The sequence below is a fragment of the Lactuca sativa genome, chromosome 3 (assembly GCF_002870075.4).
Source record: "Lactuca sativa cultivar Salinas chromosome 3, Lsat_Salinas_v11, whole genome shotgun sequence".
Lineage (NCBI taxonomy): Eukaryota > Viridiplantae > Streptophyta > Magnoliopsida > Asterales > Asteraceae > Lactuca > Lactuca sativa.
The window spans coordinates 31,601,455-31,626,918 of NC_056625.2; the positions used below are offsets into that span (position 1 = coordinate 31,601,455).

The 25,464-nt window shown below is 37.5% G+C and overlaps 1 protein-coding gene and 2 non-coding genes across 3 annotated transcripts in view; all 3 read left to right on the forward strand.

Moving 5' to 3' along the window:
* Positions 1 to 4,269: 4,269 nt before the first annotated feature.
* On the forward strand, positions 4,270 to 4,363 carry LOC111917327 (small nucleolar RNA snoR128). The gene has a single exon (XR_002858860.1). It is a non-coding gene; the product is annotated as a small nucleolar RNA snoR128 (small nucleolar RNA).
* A 181-nt stretch (positions 4,364 to 4,544) lies between these two features.
* Positions 4,545 to 4,640, forward strand: LOC111917328 (small nucleolar RNA snoR128). Its single transcript, XR_002858861.1, has one exon. It is a non-coding gene; the product is annotated as a small nucleolar RNA snoR128 (small nucleolar RNA).
* A 19,918-nt stretch (positions 4,641 to 24,558) lies between these two features.
* The window catches only part of LOC111917171 (pectinesterase), a 1,289-nt gene continuing 383 nt past the window's right edge, over positions 24,559 to 25,464 (forward strand). Inside the window, exons 1-2 of the mRNA XM_023912823.1 lie at positions 24,559 to 25,054; positions 25,138 to 25,464. The exon at positions 25,138 to 25,464 is cut by the window's right edge and continues 383 nt beyond it. Coding sequence (XP_023768591.1) covers positions 24,559 to 25,054; positions 25,138 to 25,464 — 823 coding nt within the window. The remainder of the gene's footprint in view (positions 25,055 to 25,137) is intronic.

The following is a 25,464-nucleotide window of genomic DNA, read 5'->3' on the forward strand; positions in this document are numbered from 1 at the left end:
AAGCTAAAGCATGGATCTCAGCTCTCTAAGGACTCACTCAAGGGGATATGGTGGCTAGGGCAAAGGACTACACGATCCTTTTATAGTGCAAAAGCCAGGAATTAGGGTTTTGCATCTGGGCCGGTTACGCCCGACGTAACCTTGGGTACGCCCAGCGTACCCGGATGAACCCGCGTACAAATTAAGCGAGCGAGTATGCGCGGCGTACACCCCAGTACGCCCCAGCGTACTCACCAATCCACCTTTCCACTTTAAGGGACTAATTTGCCAACTCTCCAAAATAGAAGGGTCATAAAGCTAACCTGGATTTCGGGCTGTTATAATAGTCTTCGTAGAACTGCTGCAGTTCGGGAGTCATAGTGGCAACCATGATGCACGACACTTTGGACGCGTCTTTGACATGGGCCTTATGCTCAACAATTTCTTCGGGAGTTGATTTGAACTCATCAATCTCGTTCAGCTCCTTGTTAAGGACGTACTCTTTGTCTTTGAATTGCAAGGCCATTCGGATGTTACGGATCCACTCATTGAAGTTGGACCCATCGAATGTCACCTTCGCACAGATGCTCAAGAGCGAGAAAGTGTTGGAGGAGTTGTTTTTGTTTGAGGAGCCAGAAACGTTGTTTGAAGAAGACATATGCAAAAGAAGAAGGACAAGTTTTGATTAGATATGAAATCCTCAATATAATACCCAAAATGAAATATTAAGGCTAGAACCCAATACAATAATTCATAATTTGGAAGAGGGATGCCGTAATCCAATTGTAAATTATTTGAATGTAGAGCGATGAAGATTTACCAATTTCACCATGGAAAAACGAAACTTAAATAAATTAGGTTTTATTAAATGAAATTCCTAGATCTTTTAAGATTCATTGAACTTTTCAATGACATGTTTAATATCGATTATGCCCTTCAAGTTTGTGATTGGGATACTGAGGATCACAAACAAGGTGTGAATAACCATGCAAATTAGCTTGGTACTCTCGTTGTCATTTACCACCTAATCAATGTGTCGGTTAACCACACACGTTCGATTGATCAATGATAATTATGAGCTACCCATTGCCACGTTTTGCTAGTCCAAGTTAGTGTGTCGGTTAACCACACATGCTCCACTAACGACTTGGCAAAGTGCAATGTGCAATTTCATGGATTAGCATCAAATTCACATTTTCCTAAAGTAATTAAGATTGGGAGTTTATAAAAACATTTAGTTACTTTATATTTATCATTATACTTATTAGTGAGAGAATTAATGTCATATCTTACCCGTTCGGCTAACGACCCTCCACTAGTCAAGAGTGCGGTGGGTAAGAGTGGATACCCAATGTCGGTCATTTTATAAGCCACTTCTTTAAACACCCCTTATAGACCTGCTTCTTGACTGAGGCCTACTAACGGTAAGACTGACTCATCTTATACATATATATAATTTTAACTTTTAATGTTATAATAGTATAAGGGTGTATTTTAGACTTTTAAAATACTATGGTTTTAGAATTTAATATTTCAAATTTAACCTTTTAATCAAATTTTAAATTCCAAAACTTACAGGGTGCAATTTGAAACTTATCAAAATTAGTAGTTCAAAATTTAAATAATTAATTAATCATATAATTAGAAATTATCTTAAAATTTGACCAAATCCATCTATTTTGATAAGGAAATCAGATTACCATTCAGTAAAAATCAATTTATGGAGATAAAAATGAGTTATGGTAATTATCCTAAATTCCTAATCCAAAATAGATCAAAAAATTCAGAAAATCAACTAACAGATGAGTCAACTTGTCGAGTCAGGGCATGGGCTCGTCTAGTTCCTCCAACTCATTGAGTTCCTCATTGAACTCATCAAGTTCATCAAGTAGATTACAAATCTGCTTTGATTTTTGGTTTGGACAAATCACTATTGCATCAAATATAATAGAAAAATGTCATAGGCTCTGATACCACTTATGGGTTTTGAGCATAACAACATCGTATGTGATCATGCAACCCTAATTGCTTTGGCTCTAAGTTTTCCTTTAGTTATACATACAAATAGATATTCCAAAGCAATAGCCCTGATACTAGCATATAATTTTGAAATTCAATATGAATCTAAGGTTAGAATGTTACCTTGCTTGTTATCTCGTAATAATTTGGATTTCACGGATGATCTTGACTCTTGAAAGCTTTAGTGCCCCCAAGTGTTGCACCTCTAATGGAGTCGCAAACACCAAAAGCAAAGGATGAGTGAGAAAGAGGGTAGAAATCGGCTAGGGCTTCTTATTGGGAACAGTTGCTGAATTTTGGGAGCTCTAGGGTTCCTTGTATAGTTGTGGCTGCTAGGGTTTTCAGGTGGAAACCCTAATCCTTGCTTAGGATCCAAGCAACCCATGAACCCACCTTCCAGAAGGCCTTGGACGATTTCTATAGGGCCTCCTATAGATTTCGTCCAACCCTTTATAAGAGAGTCCATCAGCCCAATACTGCAACTATCATTGATTTGCAATATCAATCCCAGTACTTTTAATTAGTTCCTTTAATCCTAAAATTAATATCAAATTAATTTCTGATTAAATACTAATTAAATAATATGATTTCTAATTAATATATTATTCTTATAATATATTAACAAAAGCATTAAATAACCTCTCTCTCCAAAAGTCATCTTGTCAAATTGCTTCGGTGAAGGCAACCCAAAATAACAATGCTACTATCAAATCAAGTACATACCAATTATAGTTATGATCTTAGACACCTAATCTAATAGAAGAATGGTGAGGGATAATAGGTTGGTATATAGTGATTTATGACCAGATAAAAGCAAAGCAGGCGGGAGAGGCGAAACAAAAATCAGAGAAGGTGGTTGCTAAGAAACGACATTTAGTGGTTTATGTTGAGGTCGAATAGTGTTGTGAGGTGTCGAAGTGTCATGAGTTTGTCTTAGTGTCGAAGTCTATAATACATGTTCGTTTTATGTATTTCATAAAGGGCACATTTGTTTGTCGAAGCTTAACTGTTTTAGCCCTTATGTATTTTTTGTAAACTTCTGCCATTCCTATAAATAAGGATAGATGCTAGAGTTATAGTAACTTTTAAACATTCTTTGTTCTTACTCTAAGAAACTCTCTTGTAGCTTTCAGAAGTTTAATCGAGCCATCCAGATTATATTTACTCAGGTGTTCTAAAATCAATTCAAACTTTGATTTCATTTCATATTTTCAATTCATAACAACTAGAGTTTCCGACAAAGGAAACAATCAATGATGTTGGTCAAATAATTAGGGTTCTTTGCAACTAAAATGAAAAGAGAATAAGAATGTGGGTACTGTAAGGGGGTGGGGAATGGTTTGTTCCCTTTCCATTTTAAAGTTATATAATAGAAAATAAATTAAAAATAATAATATAAAAGCAATATAGTCAGTTTATGTATAATAGTCGATTCATATAATAGTGACAAATTTTACATTTTTAAACTTAATTGGAGACATAGTAATGAAAAACTACCCATAAGGACGAATCACAACAGATTGGACCAACCACATTGACGTTTTGTGTAATTTAGTGTTTTTTTCGGTTAATCTTATAAAAAAACATATAGGTATGTTTTTCTGAATTAAATCTCAAATTTATTTTTTTATTGGAACAAACCTTGTATTCTTTTATTTTTTTCGATTTGCCTCTTTTATTAATTTTTCTCTAAAAAATTTTGTAAAATGTGAGAGTTTTTTTTTCACGAAAAACTAAAAAAATTGAGGATTTATTTGGAAGCGTTTAGAAGGTTGAGAGTTTTTTTTTTTTCAGAAAAAAAAACAAATTTCAGGGTTTTTTCGAAAAAAAAAATTAAAAAAAGTTAAGTTTTTTTCTAATAAAAAATAAAATAAAAATGAAGTTAAACCCATAAAATATATAAAATATAAAGTATTTTTATAAGTTTAACCTTTTTTTTTTCATTGGTGATACATCTTTTAAAAAAATAATGGAGTCAAGTGAAACTTAAGTAATTGTGTGAGGAGTGAAGTGTAACATTCTTTCTTATATAATCATCAATATGCCCTTTACCTGAAGAAGAACATGTGGGCTGTGGCGGCTGCAAAACGTGCCCTAGCCGGAAATGCATGTCTTCATTCAGTTTGATATGCTTTTTTTTATCTTTTGGAATCAGTAGTTTGTGGTCTAGTTTGCTTTCCATGGATTCACATGAGATATTCCGAGTTTATTTTGATTTGTTTCCTTTGCTCTGCTTTTTAAATATACTTTCTGGTGATTGATTTGATCTAGTTGCTATGATGATAACGTCTATGAGATTTTTTTGAGAGTTTAAAGCTTCGTGAAACGTCGACGTTAATGTCGATCTGAGCGGTTAGCTGAGCAACGTGATTTCATCGCCTTTTATTTTTAGTAGAGTTTTTTCCATTGCATCGTTTTTCAATTCGATAGCCTTAGAGGTTCTAACCTCGCAGGATTAGATCAGGCTTATGCAGTTTGATGATTTTGTTTATGTTTTTAATAATTTGTCACTTAAGTTATAGTTTTTCATGATATATTTTATTTGGTTGCTATGATGAAAAATTCTATGAGAATTTTTTGAGAGTCTTAAAAGCTCTGTGAAACGTCGACTTTTATGTCGATCTGAGCGGTTAACTGAGCAACGCTATCTCATCCTTCCTTTTCTTCTGCGTCTTCATGTTGAAATGACTCATATCCTCATTGTATATCTTAGTACGAAGAAAAGTTTGTTTTGGTCTTTTTTTTTTTTTTTTTTTAACATTTCACCTAAATTACTTTTAGTTGCAAATCTAAATTAGTAAATTGTACAAATGAAACTTAACTTCAAAATCTTAATAACATGCTATTATATTTTGTGGTTTGCATTTGTAAATTGAATTAAGAATGATGTTTGTGTTGGAGCAATTTTGTATCAAAACTGTTTGCCTGTGCTAAAAGGATTTTCTACAACAAAATTCTAATATTTTGAGAAAATTTTTAAAAAAGTTATAATTTTTTTATTAGAAAAACCAAGAAACCGGTAATTTACTTCAATTCAGTCAAATTTTTTTTTTACCTCCGGGCATGCCAATATGTAATGACTGTTGACATTGCAGCCGACTTCCGCTCCTTATCTGTATTTATAAAGAAGCGATTGTTTCTTTAGAATGAAGTGAGAGAGGATCAAAAGCTCACAACCCATTTACTTATCAATTAATAAGGAGCTGACGTCAGCTGTCTTATGATTGCATCTTGTTATGCCCCTATGTGCAATGATCCGTTGGCTAGTCAAAAAGGACTAAATTGAAAAAAATTATTAGTTTTTATGAGTTTTTCTATTAAAAAAAATATTGAGACATTACAATGTGCGAAAACTTTTGCTTGTGCTAAACCTGAAATTTGATTTTGACAATTTACTTAGTGGTGTGATTGAAGAAGTTTAAAATTTAAAATTTGAAATAGATTATTTATTTAGGAGTGTGATTAAGTGTACCGAGTGGTGCAACAAGAAATGTCATCTCTCTTTTTTGACATGTAGGAGCTATATCATTTATACATTCTTTACCCTAAGAAGAGAGATGTGAGAGAAAGAAGAGAAAGAGAAAGACACATGAACGAAGGGGGAGAAAAAAAAGAGTGCAATGGTTTTTGGGAGAGGTGGGGCCAAACCGCACAGTGGGTGGGAGGCCAAAACTTCACTCCACTCCGAGCTTAAGGAAGTTTTTGTCGATAGTTTATATATTTTAAAGTGAACAGGATGCCAAGTTAATAAGGATTCAATTCATGCTTTATCCATGCAATCAATCATTCGGCTCAAATCCTGAATCGAAAATGATCAATCTTGATAATCAATACCTAGTTTGCTATATGATAACCGGTCTTGATTCGGCTTGGTCTGTTCAATTGCACAGTTTTCGGTGTGACCGTTGCTCATTCTTGTTTTGTACCTAGAAAATGATTTCTTAATAAGGATTCAGTTCATGCTTTATCGATGCAATCAACCATTCGGTGATTCGGCTCCAATCCTGAATCGAAAATGGTCAATCTTAATAATCAATACCTAGTCTGCTATATCCAAGATTGTAGAACTCGCTACTCGGTACCTGCTCGGCCGACTGGGAATTAGCGAGTACTCGGGGAGTACTCGGATTTGGTAATTCATGTAGAAATGTTTTTTGGAAAATTATATATGTTAAAATTATAAGTTAAAATCATAATTTGATTGAAATATATAACCAAAATTAGATATATGTGAATACATAAAAACTGAAATACATATAATTGTCTCACTACGTGGATAATTACTGAAAATTTAAGATATATATATGTAGTAATAATCATATGTTTGTGTTAAATAATAAATCATTAAGCGCATTATACATATTAATCTTGAAATTCTTGATTTTTTTTTTCTTTTTTTATAACAACTTTGATCGATTTTGACCGAGTTGGTCAAGTTTGACCGAGTAGACCCGAGTTTAACCGAGTTTTGGCTGAGTTTGATCGATTTTTGGCCGATTTTGACTAAATCCGAGTTGACATTCCTCGCCTCGGTGGAGGGCCGATTCTGAGTAATCGGCCGAGTAGGCCGAGTTTTGCAACACTGGCTATATGATAACCGGTCTTGATTCGGCTTGGTCTGACCGTTCAATTGCTCGGTCTTCGGTGTGACCGTTCAGTTGCTCATTCTTGCTTTGTACCTAGAAAATGATTTCTGTTTACTTCCTTTACTTTTTTATTTTTATTTTTTAAATAAAAATAGAATAAATATTAATTTATTATGTAAAAATGTTTAGCAAATATAATAATAATCAAAATATTTTATTAAAGCAAGAAACATTATGAAAATATAAAACATTTTATTAATTAAAATTTAAAAAGATAGAACTTAGACATTCGTTGTTTATTTTTTGAAACATTAAGATTTTTTTTTGACATTAATATGGTGGTGTTTGCCTTTTTGGAAAGAAATAGTAATTTTTTTGGGCACATACATACCCTTTTTCCATTCTTTTATTTATTATTTAATAATGCTAATAATAATAATTTTATTTAATTCTTTATCATAAAACCTAGGCTTTATATTTTCTAAATCATTTAAATAAGCGTCTAAATTACTCAAAGACTAAATATTTGCTAAAAATAGTAATAAGCATTATCAACGGTATAAGCTGATAGTCGTGTATCTGTAATGAAAGAAACTTTGTAAGCTGGTTTGGCCTCTACCTCTTTTCGTATTGTGTTTGTTTTTAATTGTAACGTCCTAAAATTTATCAAAACCATAAGAAAATCATAGTGTATCAGTAATCATTCAAAATACATTAGAGCCAATAAAACAGAAAATCATGGTGTGTGTGATAGAATCATCCTGAGTTATTCTCCTTCGAATTGGATGTACTTGAAACATAAACTGAAAATCGTAAACACAATGTATCCATAGTTAAACTCAACGACCAACATTGACTTGCCACGTCGTGGTGGTCCTTCACCATATCATGGTCCCTAAGGACAAAACACCCAATCTGACCCCTAGTCACCACGACATGGTGACCAGACACCACGTTGTGAAAACTGGGTTTTAAACAACTTAATTGATTAAGCTGTTTTTTTCAACCTCTCGGACTACAAAGCTTAGATCTCACTCAAATCATGATCTAGAGGGATAAAGTTTCTAACTTTACCCCTAAGGACCATCCAAAAAGTTCCAAAACTCAAACCCTAGGTTCCATAAGGCATGACTTAACAATTAAGCACTTATTCCTTTAAGTTTGAAGTCTATCTTCTTCGGTAGTGTTTATAATACTAAAATCAACATGAAAGTTGGTGCTTTATTGACACGTGAGACCAACGCATGTCTTAAACGTATTTTAGGTGAAAATGAGAGTTTATGAGTTTATGACCTAAATCTCATGCATGGTTATAATATACAACTAAACTTTAGATCCAAGTCACCAATTTCACCAAATGTCTTAGAGATTCATAAAGTTGCGAACTTTACGAAATCTTACCATTCTAACTAACAAGAATAAGAAAATTATGGGACAAAACTCAAGATCTAGCATATTATCATGATAAATGTCGAGTTTGGGACACTTACAAAGGTCCAAAAGAGTGTCAAGATAACGAATGGAGGCTTGCTTACTAGATCTAAGCTCAAAAATTCCTCCTTCCTACAAAAGCTTACAAGACTACAAAAAATGAGCACAATAGCACCAAGGTGGATTAGGGTTAGGGTTGCTGGGTTTGAGAGTGATGGATGCTAAAGGTGGACAACCCTAGCTTTCCCACTTTCCTTAAAATACCTAAAAATTTAGGGTTTGCCATCAGACCACCAACACGCTGTGGCCATAAACTGTCATGCCATGGTGACTAAATGAAACACACGATCTAGCCTTGACTCGCCACATCGTGGTGGTCCTTCACCACGTCATGGTGACCCTAAACAAAGATGATAATAATTACAAAGTACCTCAAAAATTCGGATGTTACATTAATAAGTCAACACTTGTTTTGAACCTCTACTTTTTTGTTCTCTGGGTTTGTAGAGAAAATAAAACATGGGTTGGAAGAGAAAAGAAATAAAAACAAACTATCATAATTTTGTAAATGTTTTTGAATTTATAGTAGTAAAAAGATGTTATGCTATAGGCAGTTTTCATATTTTAATTCTTTATTAAGACATTTTTTCAAGCCATTGTTTCTAAACATAAGGTTTGAATCTAGAATTTGTAGCCAACATTTTTTAGTGACAACCATATATATATTGACAAATAACTCTAGAAGAACATTGAGCAACAAAAACTAATTACACATAGTCTAAAGGACATTTTTTAGTGACAACCATATATTCACAAATAACTCTAAAAGAACATTGAGCAACGAAAACTAACTACACATAGTCCAAAGGGTGTTATGAAGCCAACAAATCTAACATCTAGAGCATTTAATATTTCTATTATAATACCACAAAAAAAAACACTCATTTATTGAATCAACAATTTCATCATTTCTAAACCTTATTACTCGTAAAAACATGGTCATTTATGTACCGTCAAAAACCAACATTTTTACTTCTATTTTTTCGTTCTCATGAATACAGGTATGTTGAGAAAAGAAAGTGTAAGTTGATAGATTAGAGAAATGGAAAAAGCTATAATAATTGTGTAAATGCTATTGAATTCCTGAGTAAGAAAAAGATGTGAAGCTATAAACAATTTTCATATTTTAGTTCATTATCGAGACATTTTCTGTGGTCCTTGTTTCTAAACATATAACGAGTACCAATTACGTAAAAATGTATAATGGTTGATCAAACTTGTATTTGGAAGCTAAAGGATTTATAGCTCCGCTGTAACCGGGTGTTGTTAAGGTTTTTATCGGCCAAAGTGGTTAAAGATTTAAGTGTTGTCCGAGTCAAAATGTGTATGAGTAGTTTAAAGTGTGTGTCACCCTTTATATATATACTAGGCGAAGATCCGCGCGTTGCACAGAAGTAACTATATAATTGAAGTCGTTACAAATATATGTTTTTTAAATATAACAATAGCGTTGTTGTTAAATTTGATATAATAATCTTTATACTAAATTGATATAATATATTGATTATTTTGAATTATATGATAATATATATACATTTATTATAACTTCATAATCTCAATCGTTTGAATGACTTCTACCCGTGACTTACACATGAATAAAATTAAATATAATATAAAATTTAATGTTATTTATAGTTGTTATTGTCAATTAATTTTTGAAAATTTATTTACTTAATGTTTTAATTTCTATCATTATAATTATTTAAAACATCAAACATTATTTTTTTTATTTTAAAGGTAAGAATATAATAATTTATATAGAGTTATTTTTAACTATTGTTACTAAAAGTTAGTTTAAACTACTTATTTGGAAAACTTTTAAGAATTATAAATATATATTTAGGAAATATTTCGGTTAATCTGATATTACAATTTAGTTTTTGTATTTATGACTACAATTTATCACTATTAACTATTTACAAAATATTCTTTGGTTATTCAAGTGGAATTGAAATTTATATTTAAGTTAACATTGTAATGCGCAGAAACACCTATATAGCTGAAGTTTTTATAAAAATATGTTTTTTTTAATATAACAATAACGTTGTTGTTAAATTTGATATAATAGATTGTATACTAAATTCAAATAATATATTGATTGTTTTGAATTATATGATAATATACATCTATTATAACTTTATAATCTCAATCGTTTGAATGAATTATACTCGTGAGTTACACATGAATAAAATTAAATTTAATATATGGTTTAATGTTATTTATATTTGTTATTATTGTTAACAAATTTTTTAAAATTGATTTGCTTAATGTTTTAAATTTCATCATTATAATTATTTAAAACATCAAACATTATTTTTTGATTTTAAATGTAACAATATAATCATTGATATAGAGTTATTTTTAACTATTTTTATTATAAGTTATTTTAAGCTACTCATTTGAGAACTTTTAACCATTATAAAAATATGTTTAGTAATATTTTAGTGAAATTAAGATTGCAATTTAGTTTTAACATTTATCACTACAAATTATCACTTTTAACTATTTATAAAATATTTTTTTTGATTTTTAAATGGAACTGAAGTTTATATTTATGTTGACATTGTAATGTTATATTTTAGTTAACAATTTAAGCATTTTATCCAAAATATTCAAAGGTTGTAGCTTTAAACTGATAATGGTTTACATATAACAACATATTAAATCTAATAAATTAAGTATAATATGTTAAAAGTCAAAGACATAACTTTGTAAGTAGAAGTAAATATATTATTTAAAAATTAAAATTTAATTGACTTATGATTATACTTTAGGTTTGATATTTATTTAACCTTATTAACCAACTTATAATCATTATTAGAAAGACACTACAATTTATCACTTTTAACTATTTACAATATATTATTTGGGTTGTTTAAGTTAACCTAAAATTTATATTTATGTTGACCCTATAATGTCATATTTAAATTAATAATTTAAATGTTTTATACAAACTGTTCCAGAATTATATCTTTAAAATGATAATGATTTACATCCAACAATATATTAAAACTAATAAATTAAGTATAATATATTAAAAGTTCAAAAAACATAACTTTATAAGTAGAAGTAATGATATTATTTTAATATTGAAATTTAGCTTATATATGACTATACTTTAGATTTGATATTTGTTTAACTTAATTAACAAAATTATAAATATTATTAGAAAGAAATTGAAAAAGTATGGGGGATTCAAATGAATGTGGTGAAAGGAAAAAATAAATGGGAGTTTCAAATGAATGTGATGAAAGGAAAAATGTTTCCTTTATAAATATACTAGGCGTATGCCCGCGCGTTGCGCAGAAGCATCTATATAGCTGAAATATTTACCAATATATGTTTTTTTAAATATAATAATTATGTGGTTATTAAATTTGATATAATAATTCATATACAAAATTGATATAATATATTGATTAATTTGAATTATATGATAATATATACATCTATTAAAATTGTAACGACCAGTTTCCGGTATGTTAATTCTTTGGTAATTGTTGTAAGTTTTGCAAGAGGAACTCGACGAGTTCATAGCCTGACTCGCCGAGTAGGGTCGCGGCTGCGAGCACGCGTGAGCCGGGGACTCGGCGAGTCCATATCCTGGACTCGGCGAGTCCATCCGTCTGGGTGAAACCCTAAATCCCCGGGTTGCCCACTATTTAAACCACCTTATAGCCCCATTCTCGCCTCCCACACCCTGAGAACACAGTGAGAAAACCCTAATCCTCCCTTGAGAGCTTATAAGTGTTTTTGGTGCCATTTTGTGAAGGTGTGAAGAAGGAGAAGAAGAAAGAAGCAAGGAGAAGAGTTGTAGTGCAAAGATCCAAGGGCAAATCTGAGTTATTTGAGGTATTTTCGGAGTTCCCCTCTTGTTATATGCTTTAAACTTCCATTAGGGCTCTCCTAAGAGCTAGTTGATGCTTGTTCCAAGCCTTATGTTTGCATGAATGCCTTAATAAGTCGAGATATCTTTAGATCTGAATGATGGGGTGTTGTAGAGCCCAGATCTACTGTCTTTTTGGAGTTACTTTGCATATTAACCATAGATCTACCCATTTTATGCATCTTTTAGCCTTATTTCCCTTATTCATGAGGTTGTGCACGTAAAGTTGGAAACTTTACGTGGTAAATCAGCTTATTGGACTCATATCTATCAATTGTATGTGTTGGATTCAAACAAAATCGAGTAAAAGTCAGTTGCATGGCGGCAACTCGGCGAGTCGGGAAGAACGACTCGGCGAGTTGGGTCGCGAGTTCCCGAGTCCTTCATTTTGATCAGTGTCGAGTGAATCCAGTGAGTTAGAGAGTGGACTCAGCGAGTTGAGGGTAGACTCAGTGATGGAGGGACTCGGCGAGTTGTTCATACAACTCGGCGAGTCCAAGGCAATCTTCTTAGGATCATGAACAACTCGTCGAGTTTGTTCATACGGCTCGGCGAGTCGGATGAAGATTGTCTGAGTTCTTGGATCAAGAGGGTACTCGTCGAGTCGATGCCACACTCGACGAGTAGCAGCGTGTAGAACTGAGAAGTGAGAGTAGGACTCGGCGAGTTGGGTGGCCCAACTCGGCGAGTCAGCCCAAAGAGAGTTGACTTTGACCAAGGGTAAAAGAGTCATTTTACCCCAAGTGCAGTGTTTAGTATTTGATTGAGTGTGCTTATGGACTTGTAGCCGAGGAGATTCAGGAGCAGCAGCCGTTAGCTTCCCGAGCCACACACTCAGCAGCCAGCTTACGAGGTGAGTTTCCTTCAAGTAGGGACGGGTCTAAGGCCACAATGCCGGCCCGTCCAGTTAGCAGTAGTTTCCGGACTTCGGTCCGATGTAGCAGCTAGTATGTTTGATGCCTTCGTGGCTCAGACAGGATTTATGTGCTATGTTTTATGTGTTACGTGTTATGTGTTCCGGGCTACGGCTCGATGTAGTATGCAGTATATGTGTTCATGCTAGTTGATATGCTATGATATGTTCAGACAGTTAGTTCCGGACTCCGGTCCGATGCAGGGGACAAGGTCCCAGTTAGTTCCGGACTTCGGTCCGATGCAGTTAGTTCCGGACTTTGGTCCGATGCAGGGGACAAGGTCCCAGTCAGTTCCGGACTTCGGTCCGATGCAGTTTCCGGGCTTCGGCCCGATGCAGTGGGCAAGGCCCAATATGTGTTATATGTTATTGTATGGTATGTGGTATTTTGGGGGAGCTCACTAAGCTTCGTGCTTACAGTTTCAGTTTTGGTTTCAGGTACTTCCGCAAGCAAAGGGAAGAGCTCGGGGTGACAGCATCGCACACACCACAGCTTAGCTTTTATCCTGGGGATGGTTTTAGTTGTTTTGGATTTGATGTAGTATGATACAGTTTTCCGCACAGTATTTTATTATGATTGGGATACATCGCGTATGTTTTTATGTTATGATACTCATATTATGGTTTTGATTATATTGAAAAATGAAAATTTTTGGGTCGTATTTTTGGGTCGTTTCAAGTTGGTATCAGAGCCTTGGTTTGAGGGATTCGGATACACTTCCGGGTGTATCTGAACTCAAACTAAGGGGAAATAAAAGATTTTAGTAAAATAAAAATGCTTTACAAAAAAAAAAAAAAAATTGAAAGCACTTAGAAAGAAAGAATTGTTTTTAGCAAGATAGAGGTGTGTGCATGCGGTCAGCCGAGCTCAAGTAAGTACTCCCAAATTACCCATACAAGTTATTTGTTCAGTTTCAGCTTCAGTAGAACAGCATGCTAGTATAAGACTAAGGATCTAGGAGGATGCCTTATGTGCCTGCTTTATGTGTTACATCTTTATGAGTATTGCATGCTAGTATTGAGTAGACAGCAGTAGGATAGCCTGTTTAGGTTATGCCTGATAGTATGAGCTTAGCACTGCATGCTAGATCAGTTTCTTGTTTTGAGAATAGTTTTGCCTAAGTATGTTCCCTTATTCCGAATGCTGCTTGCTTCGTGCTTTGTGGGAGTTCTGAGTGATGGAAGTTAGCCATCAGGTGAACACGTTACACCATGTGTGATCAGGGTTAAATAATCCCAAAGTGCTGGAACTGGCCCTATTGCGCAGCTCTTGTTTGAGTCCAACCGTTATAGGGACGGGTCTTTTACTTGAAGGATTATCTGATCTTCGTCACATGTGATGGTGTTCAGGTGATGGTTAATTAGCATTATAAGGAGACCTGCAGCAGCTGAGGACTAGTTGAGTTGAGTCTGAGGTTTCCCTGGGGCAAGCCTAGGATGAGAGTAGCAGAGATCAGTAGTAGTAGAAGAGACTTGGTGGAGTCAGGGCAGTTCTTGAAGAAAGTACGGATAGATGTGGAAGGTAGTATGGGCCCGTACTACTGGAAGCAGAGGATCCGTACTCGAATCAAGAAAGGCTGAGACAAGACCAGGAAGCTAGTTGTAGTATCAATGATCCCTCAAGATATTTTTGTTTTCTGATGTAGTTGTGATGTGTTTCAGAATGGTGGTTCTGCGTTCGAGACCAGCAGCCGGCAGCAGAGGTGCCGGGGAGGGATCAGGTTTAGGTTCGGGGGATGAGCGCATGGATGAGCAGACCCGAGAGTTCCTTTCTTCGGAGATTACGCGCATCATTATAGAGCAGACTCCTGTGATCTTCGGTTCGATCAAGGAGGGGATTCTAGAGCTGATGGATGAGAGATTGGGCACCTTCCATGCCGAGGTGGCGGCCATGATGGGGTCGCGCACCCTTACTTTCAGGGAGTTCAGGGCATGTGGAGCTCCGGACTATCATGGGGCGCGAGACCCCATAGCGAGCAGCAGATGGTTGGCGGATGTGGCCAACGCCTTCCGCACTAGCAGATGTCCCGAGGGGGACAAGGTCAGATTGGCGTCCTGTCTTTTGAAGGACAGGGCACGAGATTGGTGGGAGGAGGTCGGGCATGCCATTGGGGATGATGCAGCATTGGACGCCATGACCTGGGCTGATTTCTCTACCAGGTTCAGGGCGGAGTTCGCACCGGTCATTGAGGTGCAACAACTAGCTAAGGAGTTTCAGGACCTCACCCAGACTACAGAGACAGTGGCGGAGATCACCGCCAAGTTCAGGGAGAGGGCTCTTCTCGTTCCTCAGTATGTAGCTGATGAGGAAATGAAGAAGGCCCGTTATCATGAGATGTTGCGGAGCGATATCCGCCAGTTTGTGAGCCGGTCCAGCTGTAAAACGCTGGAAGATATGATTGCTAGAGCTCGGGAGAGGGAGATTGATCTTGAGATGGAGAAGAAGAGGAAACCGGAGGTGGTTTCGGGTTCAGGCGGTTCGGGCAAAAAGCCCAAGGTTTCGGATCACAGATCTAGGAGTCAGCAGAGCCATGGTCGATGTGGCAAGTGTGGGAGATTGCACGAGGGAGCGTGCAAGGCAGGGAGTTCCGGCTGCTACAAGTGCGGTCGGATTGGGCATTTGAGTAGGGATTGTACGGCCCCTGCTACTGCCGTCGCAGCATCAGATCTGATTTGCTTTCAGTGCAATCAGAGGGGACATAAAAAGTCCCAGTGTCCGAGTTTAGCTTCAGCAGGGAAGGTGGCTGCACCTGCCCCTGCTACCTTGAGGATTACAGATGGCCGGCATGGCTGAGCTGATGCGCCAGTGGCGAAGAGTAGGGCGTTTCAGATGACAGCAGAGAAGGCGCGAGCGACTCCTGATGTGGTGACGGGTATGTATCTTCCCTTTTATCTCTTTATTATTATTGATTAAATGTTGCTTATGATTGTATGTTTTATTCAGGGTCGTTCTCTGTGAACGACATTTCTGCTTTGGTATTATTCAATTCGGGGGCTACCCGATCATTTGTATCTCTTGCGCTTAGCAAGAGGTTCAGTAGAGCTCCAGGGGAGCTGGATTGTCCATTAGAGGTTGAGATAGCGGATGATAGGACCGTGAGGGTCGGCAGAGTGCACAGAGGGTGTTCTCTTCAGTTATTTGATGAGCAGTTTTCAGTGGATCTGGTACCTATTCCCCTGCGACGGAATAAGGTTATTGTGGGTATGGATTGGCTAAGCCCCAATGGGGCGGTGATTGATTGCGAGCTTCAGCTAGTGAGGGTTCGCACTCCCAGTGGGGGAGAGTTGGTGATTCAGGGCGAGAGGCCACAGCGAGGACCGACCTTTTGTTCCGCCGCAAGGGCGAGGCGCTATGTTCAGCAGGGTTGCGCCGGTTTTGTAGCCTACGTTTTGGATGCCCGGGAGAAGGGCAAGTCGACAGTGGATGATGTTCCTATTGTTCGAGACTACCCAGACGTGTTTCCTGAGGATTTGCCGGGGATACCTCCTGAGAGACAGGTTGAGTTCAGGATCGACCTCGTCCCTGGTGCGGCTCCGATAGCCAAGGCACCGTATCGACTAGCTCCCCCTGAGATGCAGGAGTTGTCTACACAGCTGCAGGAGCTGTTAGACAAGGGTTTCATTCGGCCGAGCAGTTCGCCTTGGGGAGCGCCGATCCTGTTTGTGAGAAAGAAGGATGGGTCGCATCGTATGTGTATTGATTATCGGGAGTTGAATAAGGTAACGGTGAAGAACCGTTACCCACTCCCGAGGATAGATGATTTGTTTGATCAGCTTCAGGGAGCGTCTTGGTTCTCCAAGATTGATCTACGCTCCGGATATCATCAGATGCGGGTTAGAGATGAGGATGTACAGAAGACTGCTTTCAGGACCAGGTATGGTCATTACGAGTTTGTGGTGATGCCATTTGGGCTCACCAATGCTCCAGTCGCGTTCATGGATCTCATGAACCGCGTGTGTAGACCGATGCTGGATCGGTCAGTGATAGTGTTCATAGATGACATCTTGGTATATTCCAAGACGCAGGAGCAGCACGAGGAGCACCTGCGGGAGGTGCTGGAGGTTTTGAGGAGGGAGAGACTTTTCGCAAAGTTCTCCAAATGTGAGTTTTGGTTGCGCGAGGTGCAGTTCCTTGGTCACCTCGTCAACCAGAAGGGTATTTTGGTAGATCCGGCCAAGATAGAGGCCGTGATGCAGTGGGAGGTCCCGAAGTCTCCATCTGAGATTCGGAGCTTCCTAGGGTTGGCAGGGTATTATCGGAGATTTATTCAGGATTTCTCCAAGATAGCAGTGCCGCTCACCCGACTGACCAAGAAGTCGGTGGTATTTCGTTGGGGTCCGGAGCAGCAGACAGCATTCGAGACCCTCAGGCAGAGATTGTGCGAGGCTCCGATCCTTACCTTGCCAGAGGGAATAGAGGACCTTGTAGTCTATTGTGATGCCTCGATCACAGGTTTGGGAGCAGTTCTGATGCAACGAGGCCATGTGATAGCTTATGCCTCGAGACAGTTGAAGCCTCACGAGGCTAATTATCCTACCCATGATTTGGAGCTGGGGGCAGTTGTGTTTGCCCTCAAGATTTGGAGGCATTACCTTTATGGGGTCCATTGTACTATATACACGGATCACAAGAGTTTGAGATATCTTATGGATCAGCCGAGTTTGAACATGAGGCAGAGGAGGTGGTTGGACGTGCTGAAGGACTATGACTGTGAGATCCTTTATCATCCAGGGAAGGCCAACGTGGTGGCCGACGCCCTAAGCCGCAAGGTGTCGGCGGCCCCTATCAGGGATCTGTGTATGAGGATGACAGTGATCACTCCACTGTTGGAGTGGATCAAGGAGGCTCAGATGGAGGGCCTCAAGGAGGAGAGGCAGAAGTGTGAGAGGATAGTAGGCCGAGTAGCTTCATTTGATTACGACAGTCGGGGTTTGTTGACACTTCATGGTAGGGTATGGGTACCGTACTGGGGTGGGGTACGGCAGGTATTGATGGACGAGGCTCATAAGTCTCGATTTTCTATCCACCCAGGAGCGACAAAGATGTACCGAGATCTTCGACCCGATTATTGGTGGCCCTGCATGAAGCGGGACGTCGCCTGGTACGTCGAGAGATGCCTGACCTGCCGGAAGGTCAAGGCGGAGCACCAGAGACCTCACGGCAGGATGCAGCCGTTAGACATTCCCGTGTGGAAATGGGAGGACATTACCATGGATTTTGTCACCAAGCTTCCCCGGACCGCACGTGGAGTGGACTCGATATGGGTAGTAGTGGATCGGTTGACGAAGAGTGCCCATTTTATCCCGATCCAGGAGAGTATATCGGCGGAGAAGTTAGCCGATATCTATGTGCGTGAGATAGTGGCACGTCATGGAGTGCCGGTATCAGTGGTGTCTGACCGAGATGTCCGTTTCACATCCAGATTTTGGAAGCGGTTCCACGACGAGATGGGTACTCGTCTCCATTTCAGCACCGCTTTCCACCCTCAGACAGATGGGCAGAGCGAGAGGACGATTCAGACTCTCGAGGACATGCTTAGGGCATGTGTCCTAGATTTCGGTGGCAGTTGGGATACGTATCTTCCGTTAGCGGAATTCTCGTATAACAACAGTTATCATGCGAGCATTGATCGACCTCCCTTTGAGATGTTGTATGGGAGGAAGTGTAGGACCCCGATTTGTTGGGGCGAGGTCGGTCAACGAGTCATTGGGAGCACAGAGGTGGTGCTCAAGACGACTGAGTTGATCCAACAGGTCCGTAGTAGACTGCAAACTGCTCAGAGTCGGCAGAAGAGCTACGCCGATAGGAGGCGTTCGGACTTGGAGTTCCAGGTGGGAGATATGGTCCTTCTGAAAGTCTCACCTTGGAAGGGTGTCATCAGGTTTCGGAAGAGGGGCAAGTTGGGCCCCAGATTTATTGGTCCTTTCAGGGTTTTGGCCCGGGTGGGTCGGGTTGCTTATCGGTTAGATCTTCCTGAGGAGCTTAGTCAGATCCACAACACTTTCCATGTGTCTTAGTTGAGAAAGTGTCTGGTGGATGAGTCAGCAGTCGTTCCCCTAGAGGATATTCAGGTTGATAGCAGCCTGAATTATATTGAGAGACCGGTCGCAATTCTGGACCGGAAGACCAAGGCCTTGAGGAACAAGGAAATTCAGTTAGTAAAGGTGCAGTGGCAGCACCGGAAGGGGTCTGAGTGGACGTGGGAGGCTGAGGAGGAGATGAGAGAGCACTACCCAGAGTTATTTGCAGATCCAGCCGTAGCAGACTTCGAGGACGAAGTCTGAGACAAGTGGGGGAGAATTGTAACGACCAGTTTCCGGTATGTTAATTCCTTGGTAATTGTTGTAAGTTTTGCAAGAGGAACTCGGCGAGTTCATAGCCTGACTCGCCGAGTAGGGTCGCGGCTGCGAGCACGCGTGAGCCGGGGACTCGGCGAGTCCATATCCTGGACTCGGCGAGTCCATCCGTCTGGGTGAAACCCTAAATCCCCAGGTTGCCCACTATTTAAACCACCTTATAGCCCCATTCTCGCCTCCCTCACCCTGAGAACACAGTGAGAAAACCCTAATCCTCCCTTGAGAGCTTATAAGTGTTTTTGGTGCCATTTTGTGAAGGTGTGAAGAAGGAGAAGAAGAAAGAAGCAAGGAGAAGAGTTGTAGTGCAAAGATCCAAGGGCAAATCTGAGTTATTTGAGGTATTTTCGGAGTTCCCCTCTTGTTATATGCTTTAAACTTCCATTAGGGCTCTCCTAAGAGCTAGTTGATGCTTGTTCCAAGCCTTATGTTTGCATGAATGCCTTAATAAGTCGAGATATCTTTAGATCTGAATGATGGGGTGTTGTAGAGCCCAGATCTACTGTCTTTTTGGAGTTACTTTGCATATTAACCATAGATCTACCCATTTTATGCATCTTTTAGCCTTATTTCCCTTATTCATGAGGTTGTGCACGTAAAGTTGGAAACTTTACGTGGTAAATCAGCTTATTGGACTCATATCTATCAATTGTATGTGTTGGATTCAAACAAAATCGAGTAAAAGTCAGTTGCATGGCGGCAACTCGGCGAGTCGGGAAGAACGACTCGGCGAGTTGGGTCGCGAGTTCCCGAGTCCTTCATTTTGATCAGTGTCGAGTGAATCCAGTGAGTTAGAGAGTGGACTCAGCGAGTTGAGGGTAGACTCAGTGATGGAGGGACTCAGCGAGTTGTTCATACAACTCGGCGAGTCCAAGGCAATCTTCTTAGGATCATGAACAACTCGTCGAGTTTGTTCATACGGCTCGGCGAGTCGAATGAAGATTGTCTGAGTTCTTGGATCAAGAGGGTACTCGTCGAGTCGATGCCACACTCGACGAGTAGCAGCGTGTAGAACTGAGAAGTGAGAGTAGGACTCGGCGAGTTGGGTGGCCCAACTCGGCGAGTCAGCCCAAAGAGAGTTGACTTTGACCAAGGGTAAAAGAGTCATTTTACCCCAAGTGCAGTGTTTAGTATTTGATTGAGTGTGCTTATGGACTTGTAGCCGAGGAGATTCAGGAGCAGCAGCCGTTAGCTTCCCGAGCCACACACTCAGCAGCCAGCTTACGAGGTGAGTTTCCTTCAAGTAGGGACGGGTCTAAGGCCACAATGCCGGCCCGTCCAGTTAGCAGTAGTTTCCGGACTTCGGTCCGATGTAGCAGCTAGTATGTTTGATGCCTTCGTGGCTCAGACAGGATTTATGTGCTATGTTTTATGTGTTACGTGTTATGTGTTCCGGGCTACGGCTCGATGTAGTATGCAGTATATGTGTTCATGCTAGTTGATATGCTATGATATGTTCAGACAGTTAGTTCCGGACTCCGGTCCGATGCAGGGGACAAGGTCCCAGTTAGTTCCGGACTTCGGTCCGATGCAGTTAGTTCCGGACTTCGGTTCGATGCAGTTAGTTCCGGACTTTGGTCCGATGCAGGGGACAAGGTCCCAGTCAGTTCCAGACTTCGGTCCGATGCAGTTTCCGGGCTTCGGCCCGATGCAGTGGGCAAGGCCCAATATGTGTTATATGTTATTGTATGGTATGTGGTATTTTGGGGGAGCTCACTAAGCTTCGTGCTTACAGTTTCAGTTTTGGTTTTAGGTACTTCCGCAAGCAAAGGGAAGAGCTCGGGGTGACAGCATCGCATACACCACAGCTTAGCTTTTATCCTGGGGATGGTTTTAGTTGTTTTGGATTTGATGTAGTATGATACAGTTTTCCGCACAGTATTTTATTATGATTGGGATACATCGCGTATGTTTTTATGTTATGATACTCATATTATGGTTTTGATTATATTGAAAAATGAAAATTTTTGGGTCGTATTTTTGGGTCGTTTCAAGTTGGTATCAGAGCCCTGGTTTGAGGGATTCGGATACACTTCCGGGTGTATCTGAACTCAAACTATTGTTATTGTAAGTTATTTTAAGCTACTTATTTGAAAACTTTTAACGATTATAAGACTATCTTTAGTAAATATTTTAGTTAAATTGATATTACAATTTAGTTTTTGCATTTAGCACTACAATTTTTCATTTTTAACTATTCATAAAATATTCTTTGAGTTTTTAAGTGGAACTAAAATTTATATTGAAGTTGACTTTGTAATGTTATATTTAAATTAACAATTTAAGTATTTTGTCCAAACTGTTCAAAAACTGTAGCTTTAAATTGAAAATGGTTTACATACAACAACATATTAAATCTAATAAATTAAGTTTTAATATTGAATTGTAATGTTACAAAACTTTCTAAGTAGAAGTAAAAATATTATTTAATATTAAAATTTAGTTTATTTATGATTACACTTTAGGTTTGATACTTATTTAACCTTATTAGCCAACTTATAATCATTATTAGAAAGACACTACAATTTATCACTTTTAACTATTTACAAAATATTCTTTAGGTTGGTTAAGTTGAACTAAAATGTATATTTAAGTTGATCTTGTAAGGTTATATTTAAAATCACAATTTAAGTGTTTTATACAAATTGTTCAAAAGTTGTAGCTTTAAAATGATAATGGTTTACATACAACAACCTATTAGACCTAATAAATTAAGTATAATATGTTAAATGTTAAAAACATAACTTTATTAGTAGAAGAAAATATATTCTTTTAATATTGAAATTTAGTTTATATATGATCACACTTTAGGTTTATATTTATTTAAGCTTATTAACCAACTTATAATCATTATTAGAAAGAAATTGAAAAGTCATGGGAGTTTCAAATGAATATGGTTAAAGGAAAAATGAATGTGAGTTTCAAATGCATGAGATTCAAGAAAAAATGCTAGCTTTATAAGTATATAATGATAATGATATATATATATATATATATATATATATATATATATATATATATATATATATATATATATATATTGGTTCAGGTTCATTTGAGACCATTCTAATTTTATGAGACTGTGAGACCAAATCTAAAAATAATTTTAAAATGCAAAATAAATGGAAAAATCCAAAAATTCTTTTTTTAAATATTATTTTCGAAACTTGAATTAACTAAAAAAAAATCCGTTTTTTTTTTTGAAAAATACGTGAAATATTCTAATAGAATATTACACTGACATATTCTAAAAAATAATTTTAACATGTTGAATAAATGGATAAATCTAAAAATTCTTTTTTTAAATATTATTTTCGGAACTTGAATTAACTAAAAAAAATAAAAATAAATAAAAATAAATTATATTTTTTTGAAAAATACGTAAAATATTCTAATAGAATATTACACTGTACATATTCTAAAAAATAATTTTAAAATTCAAAATAAATGGAAAAATCCAAAAATTCTTTTTTTAAATATTATTTTCGGAACTTGAATTAACTAAAAAAAATTAAAAAAAATAAAAAAAATAAAAAAAAATCGTCTCACGGTCTCACAAAATTAGGCCGTCTCACATGAATCTAACCATATATATATATATATATATATATATATATATATATATATATATATATATATATATATATATATATATATATATATATATATATATATATATATATATATGCCATTTACTAAAACAAAATTAAGTAAGTTATAAACAATAGTTCACATCATCAATATCATGGAAATATCATGTAAAGGTTATTAATAAACATCCAAGTTAAACATAAGTTGAATCAAATCCTTAGAAAAAATAAAAAACACAACAAATCAATATTAACTATTAATAACTGGTTGAATATTAAGCGTGTGACCATGGTTGTGCAGATCTCCCCCGGTGCTACTAGGGATGTCAAAAAGTTCCGTAAGACTCCGATCCCGTGGGGGTCTCGTCCCGTATGGGGGGATTTGTTGAAAAAAATCGGGGAAGGGGGCGGGAGCGGGGGCAAGGTTAACCCTCGTTTTAATTTCGGGGCGGGGGCGAGGATTGGTAGTCCCGTCCCGAAACCCCGTGGGGGGCCCCGTTAATAAATTATATAAATTGACATATATTAATTATATAAATATAATAAACAATAAAATGATTTTTACATACAAAGATTCAACAAAAAACATGTTTTTAAGTTGGTTGTAACATGTAAAATTATGTTATAAATATCTATTTGTTACCCCAAAAATAGTTTTTTTTAACCCAAACAAAAACTTATTTTAGCCCATATAAGTTAGCTCAAAATCAATCGGGGGCGGGGGCGGGGGTCGGAAGGGGAATTCGGGGGCAGGGGCGGAGGTGGAAAAGATGGAGATTTCGGGGGCAGGGGAACGGGAAAATTTTGGGGGCGGGGGCGGGGGATGTAATCCCCGTCCCGTTTGCCCCCGTTGACATCCCTAGGTGCCACGGAACCCCCCCCCCCCCCCCCCTGCCACGACCGTAGCGTTTCGTGGTGTGGTGTGTGACACGGGACGCAACGAGCAAATCACAATTTTTCTTCTCTTTTCTCTCTCCACTTCTCTCTTTTTCTCCGGTATAAATACAAAATCAACTACAATAATTATTTGTGGTGGTGTTGTTTGCTGAATTGAAAATTCAAATTCTCTGTGCTCCTTGGCAAAGGGAATATACTCTTTGACCATGTTATTTACAAGTATTCCATAATTAATAAACACAACCAACTTTTGTACTTATCTTGATATAAAAATCGTTCTAAAGGAATCAGATATAATATCACAAGAATTTATGTGATGTTAACTTTTTTTTTTTGACATTATTAATATTAATAAAAGATTTGTCATTTTCCATTTATTGCAATTTCTAATATTACCTTCCAAATAATTATGATATTTCCAAATATTATTAATGATACTAAATAAATAACTATATTGAATTAATATCTAGTCATTTACCTTTGTAGCCTTGCCACACTATCACTAAAAATATTCACTTTTGGGGTATTTGTGTCATTTGAATTGCATTTACATTTCGGCCACAACGCATGAATGAAAAAATATAATGCTAAATTTTTTTAAATTCATATAAATAGGCAAAAAGCCCCCCCAAACTCACACTACAATATATCTTCAAAATGCCAAAACCATATCTTATACATTATTATTTCATTACAACACATTTATTTCTAGCATTGGTTTTTTGTTCCGATGCCTCATTTTGTAACCAAATCCTTTTCCCCAAGTTATGCAATTCGATCTTTGGTCCTAAGTTCGAGCCTCGTCAACCCCATACCTTTGACGCTCAAGCCAAGACTGCTTGGATGGATTGCTTAGAGCTTTATGAGGACGCTATACACCATATAAACCACTCAACCACTTACATAAGCCCAACCGATGTAGAAAAATGGCTAAGTGTTGCTATAGTTAACCACCAAGCATGCCAAAATGGCTTCAAAGATTTGAAAAAAAACCTCTTACAAAATTTCTCCAAATCACTTGTAGATTTACTAGCCGATAACAAACCTTCAACTTCAATTGCTTACTTCTCAAAAGCAATCGAGACAAACTTGGTGGTGGCTCAAGATGGTTCTGGTGATTTTAAAACGATAACTAGAGCTCTCAAAGCATCACAACATCGAAGAACGGGAACAGATAGATTTGTTATACATGTTAAATCCGGTGTTTACAAAGAACACATCTTTATCAAGCAATCCATGATCAATTTGACGCTTATTGGCGATGGCATTGATGCAACTGTCATAACCAACAATAGAAATTGTAAAGACGGATACATAACTGCCGACACTGCAACCGTGCGTAAGTTTTTTTTTTTTTTTTTTTTTTTTTTTTTTTGTCATTTAGATTCACTTCTAATATTTAATTCTCAATCTCATATCTAGAGATTTGGGGCTCGGGTTTCGTGGCAATTGGGATTACATTTGAGAACACTGCGGGTCCTAGGAAACAACAAGTTATCGCGCTTCTCTCAGCTTCAGATCTATCAATTTTCTACAAATGTAGCTTTAAAGGCTATCAAGACACCCTATGCCTCCTTAAATACCGTCAATTTTATCGCGAGTGTGACATCTATGGGACCATCGATTTCATTTTTGGTGACGCTGCTGCCGTCCTCCAAAATTGCAATATTTATGTCCGGAATCCATTGCCCGGACAACAAAACACAATTACGGCTCAAGGAAGAACCGATGCACGTTCGACAACGGGAT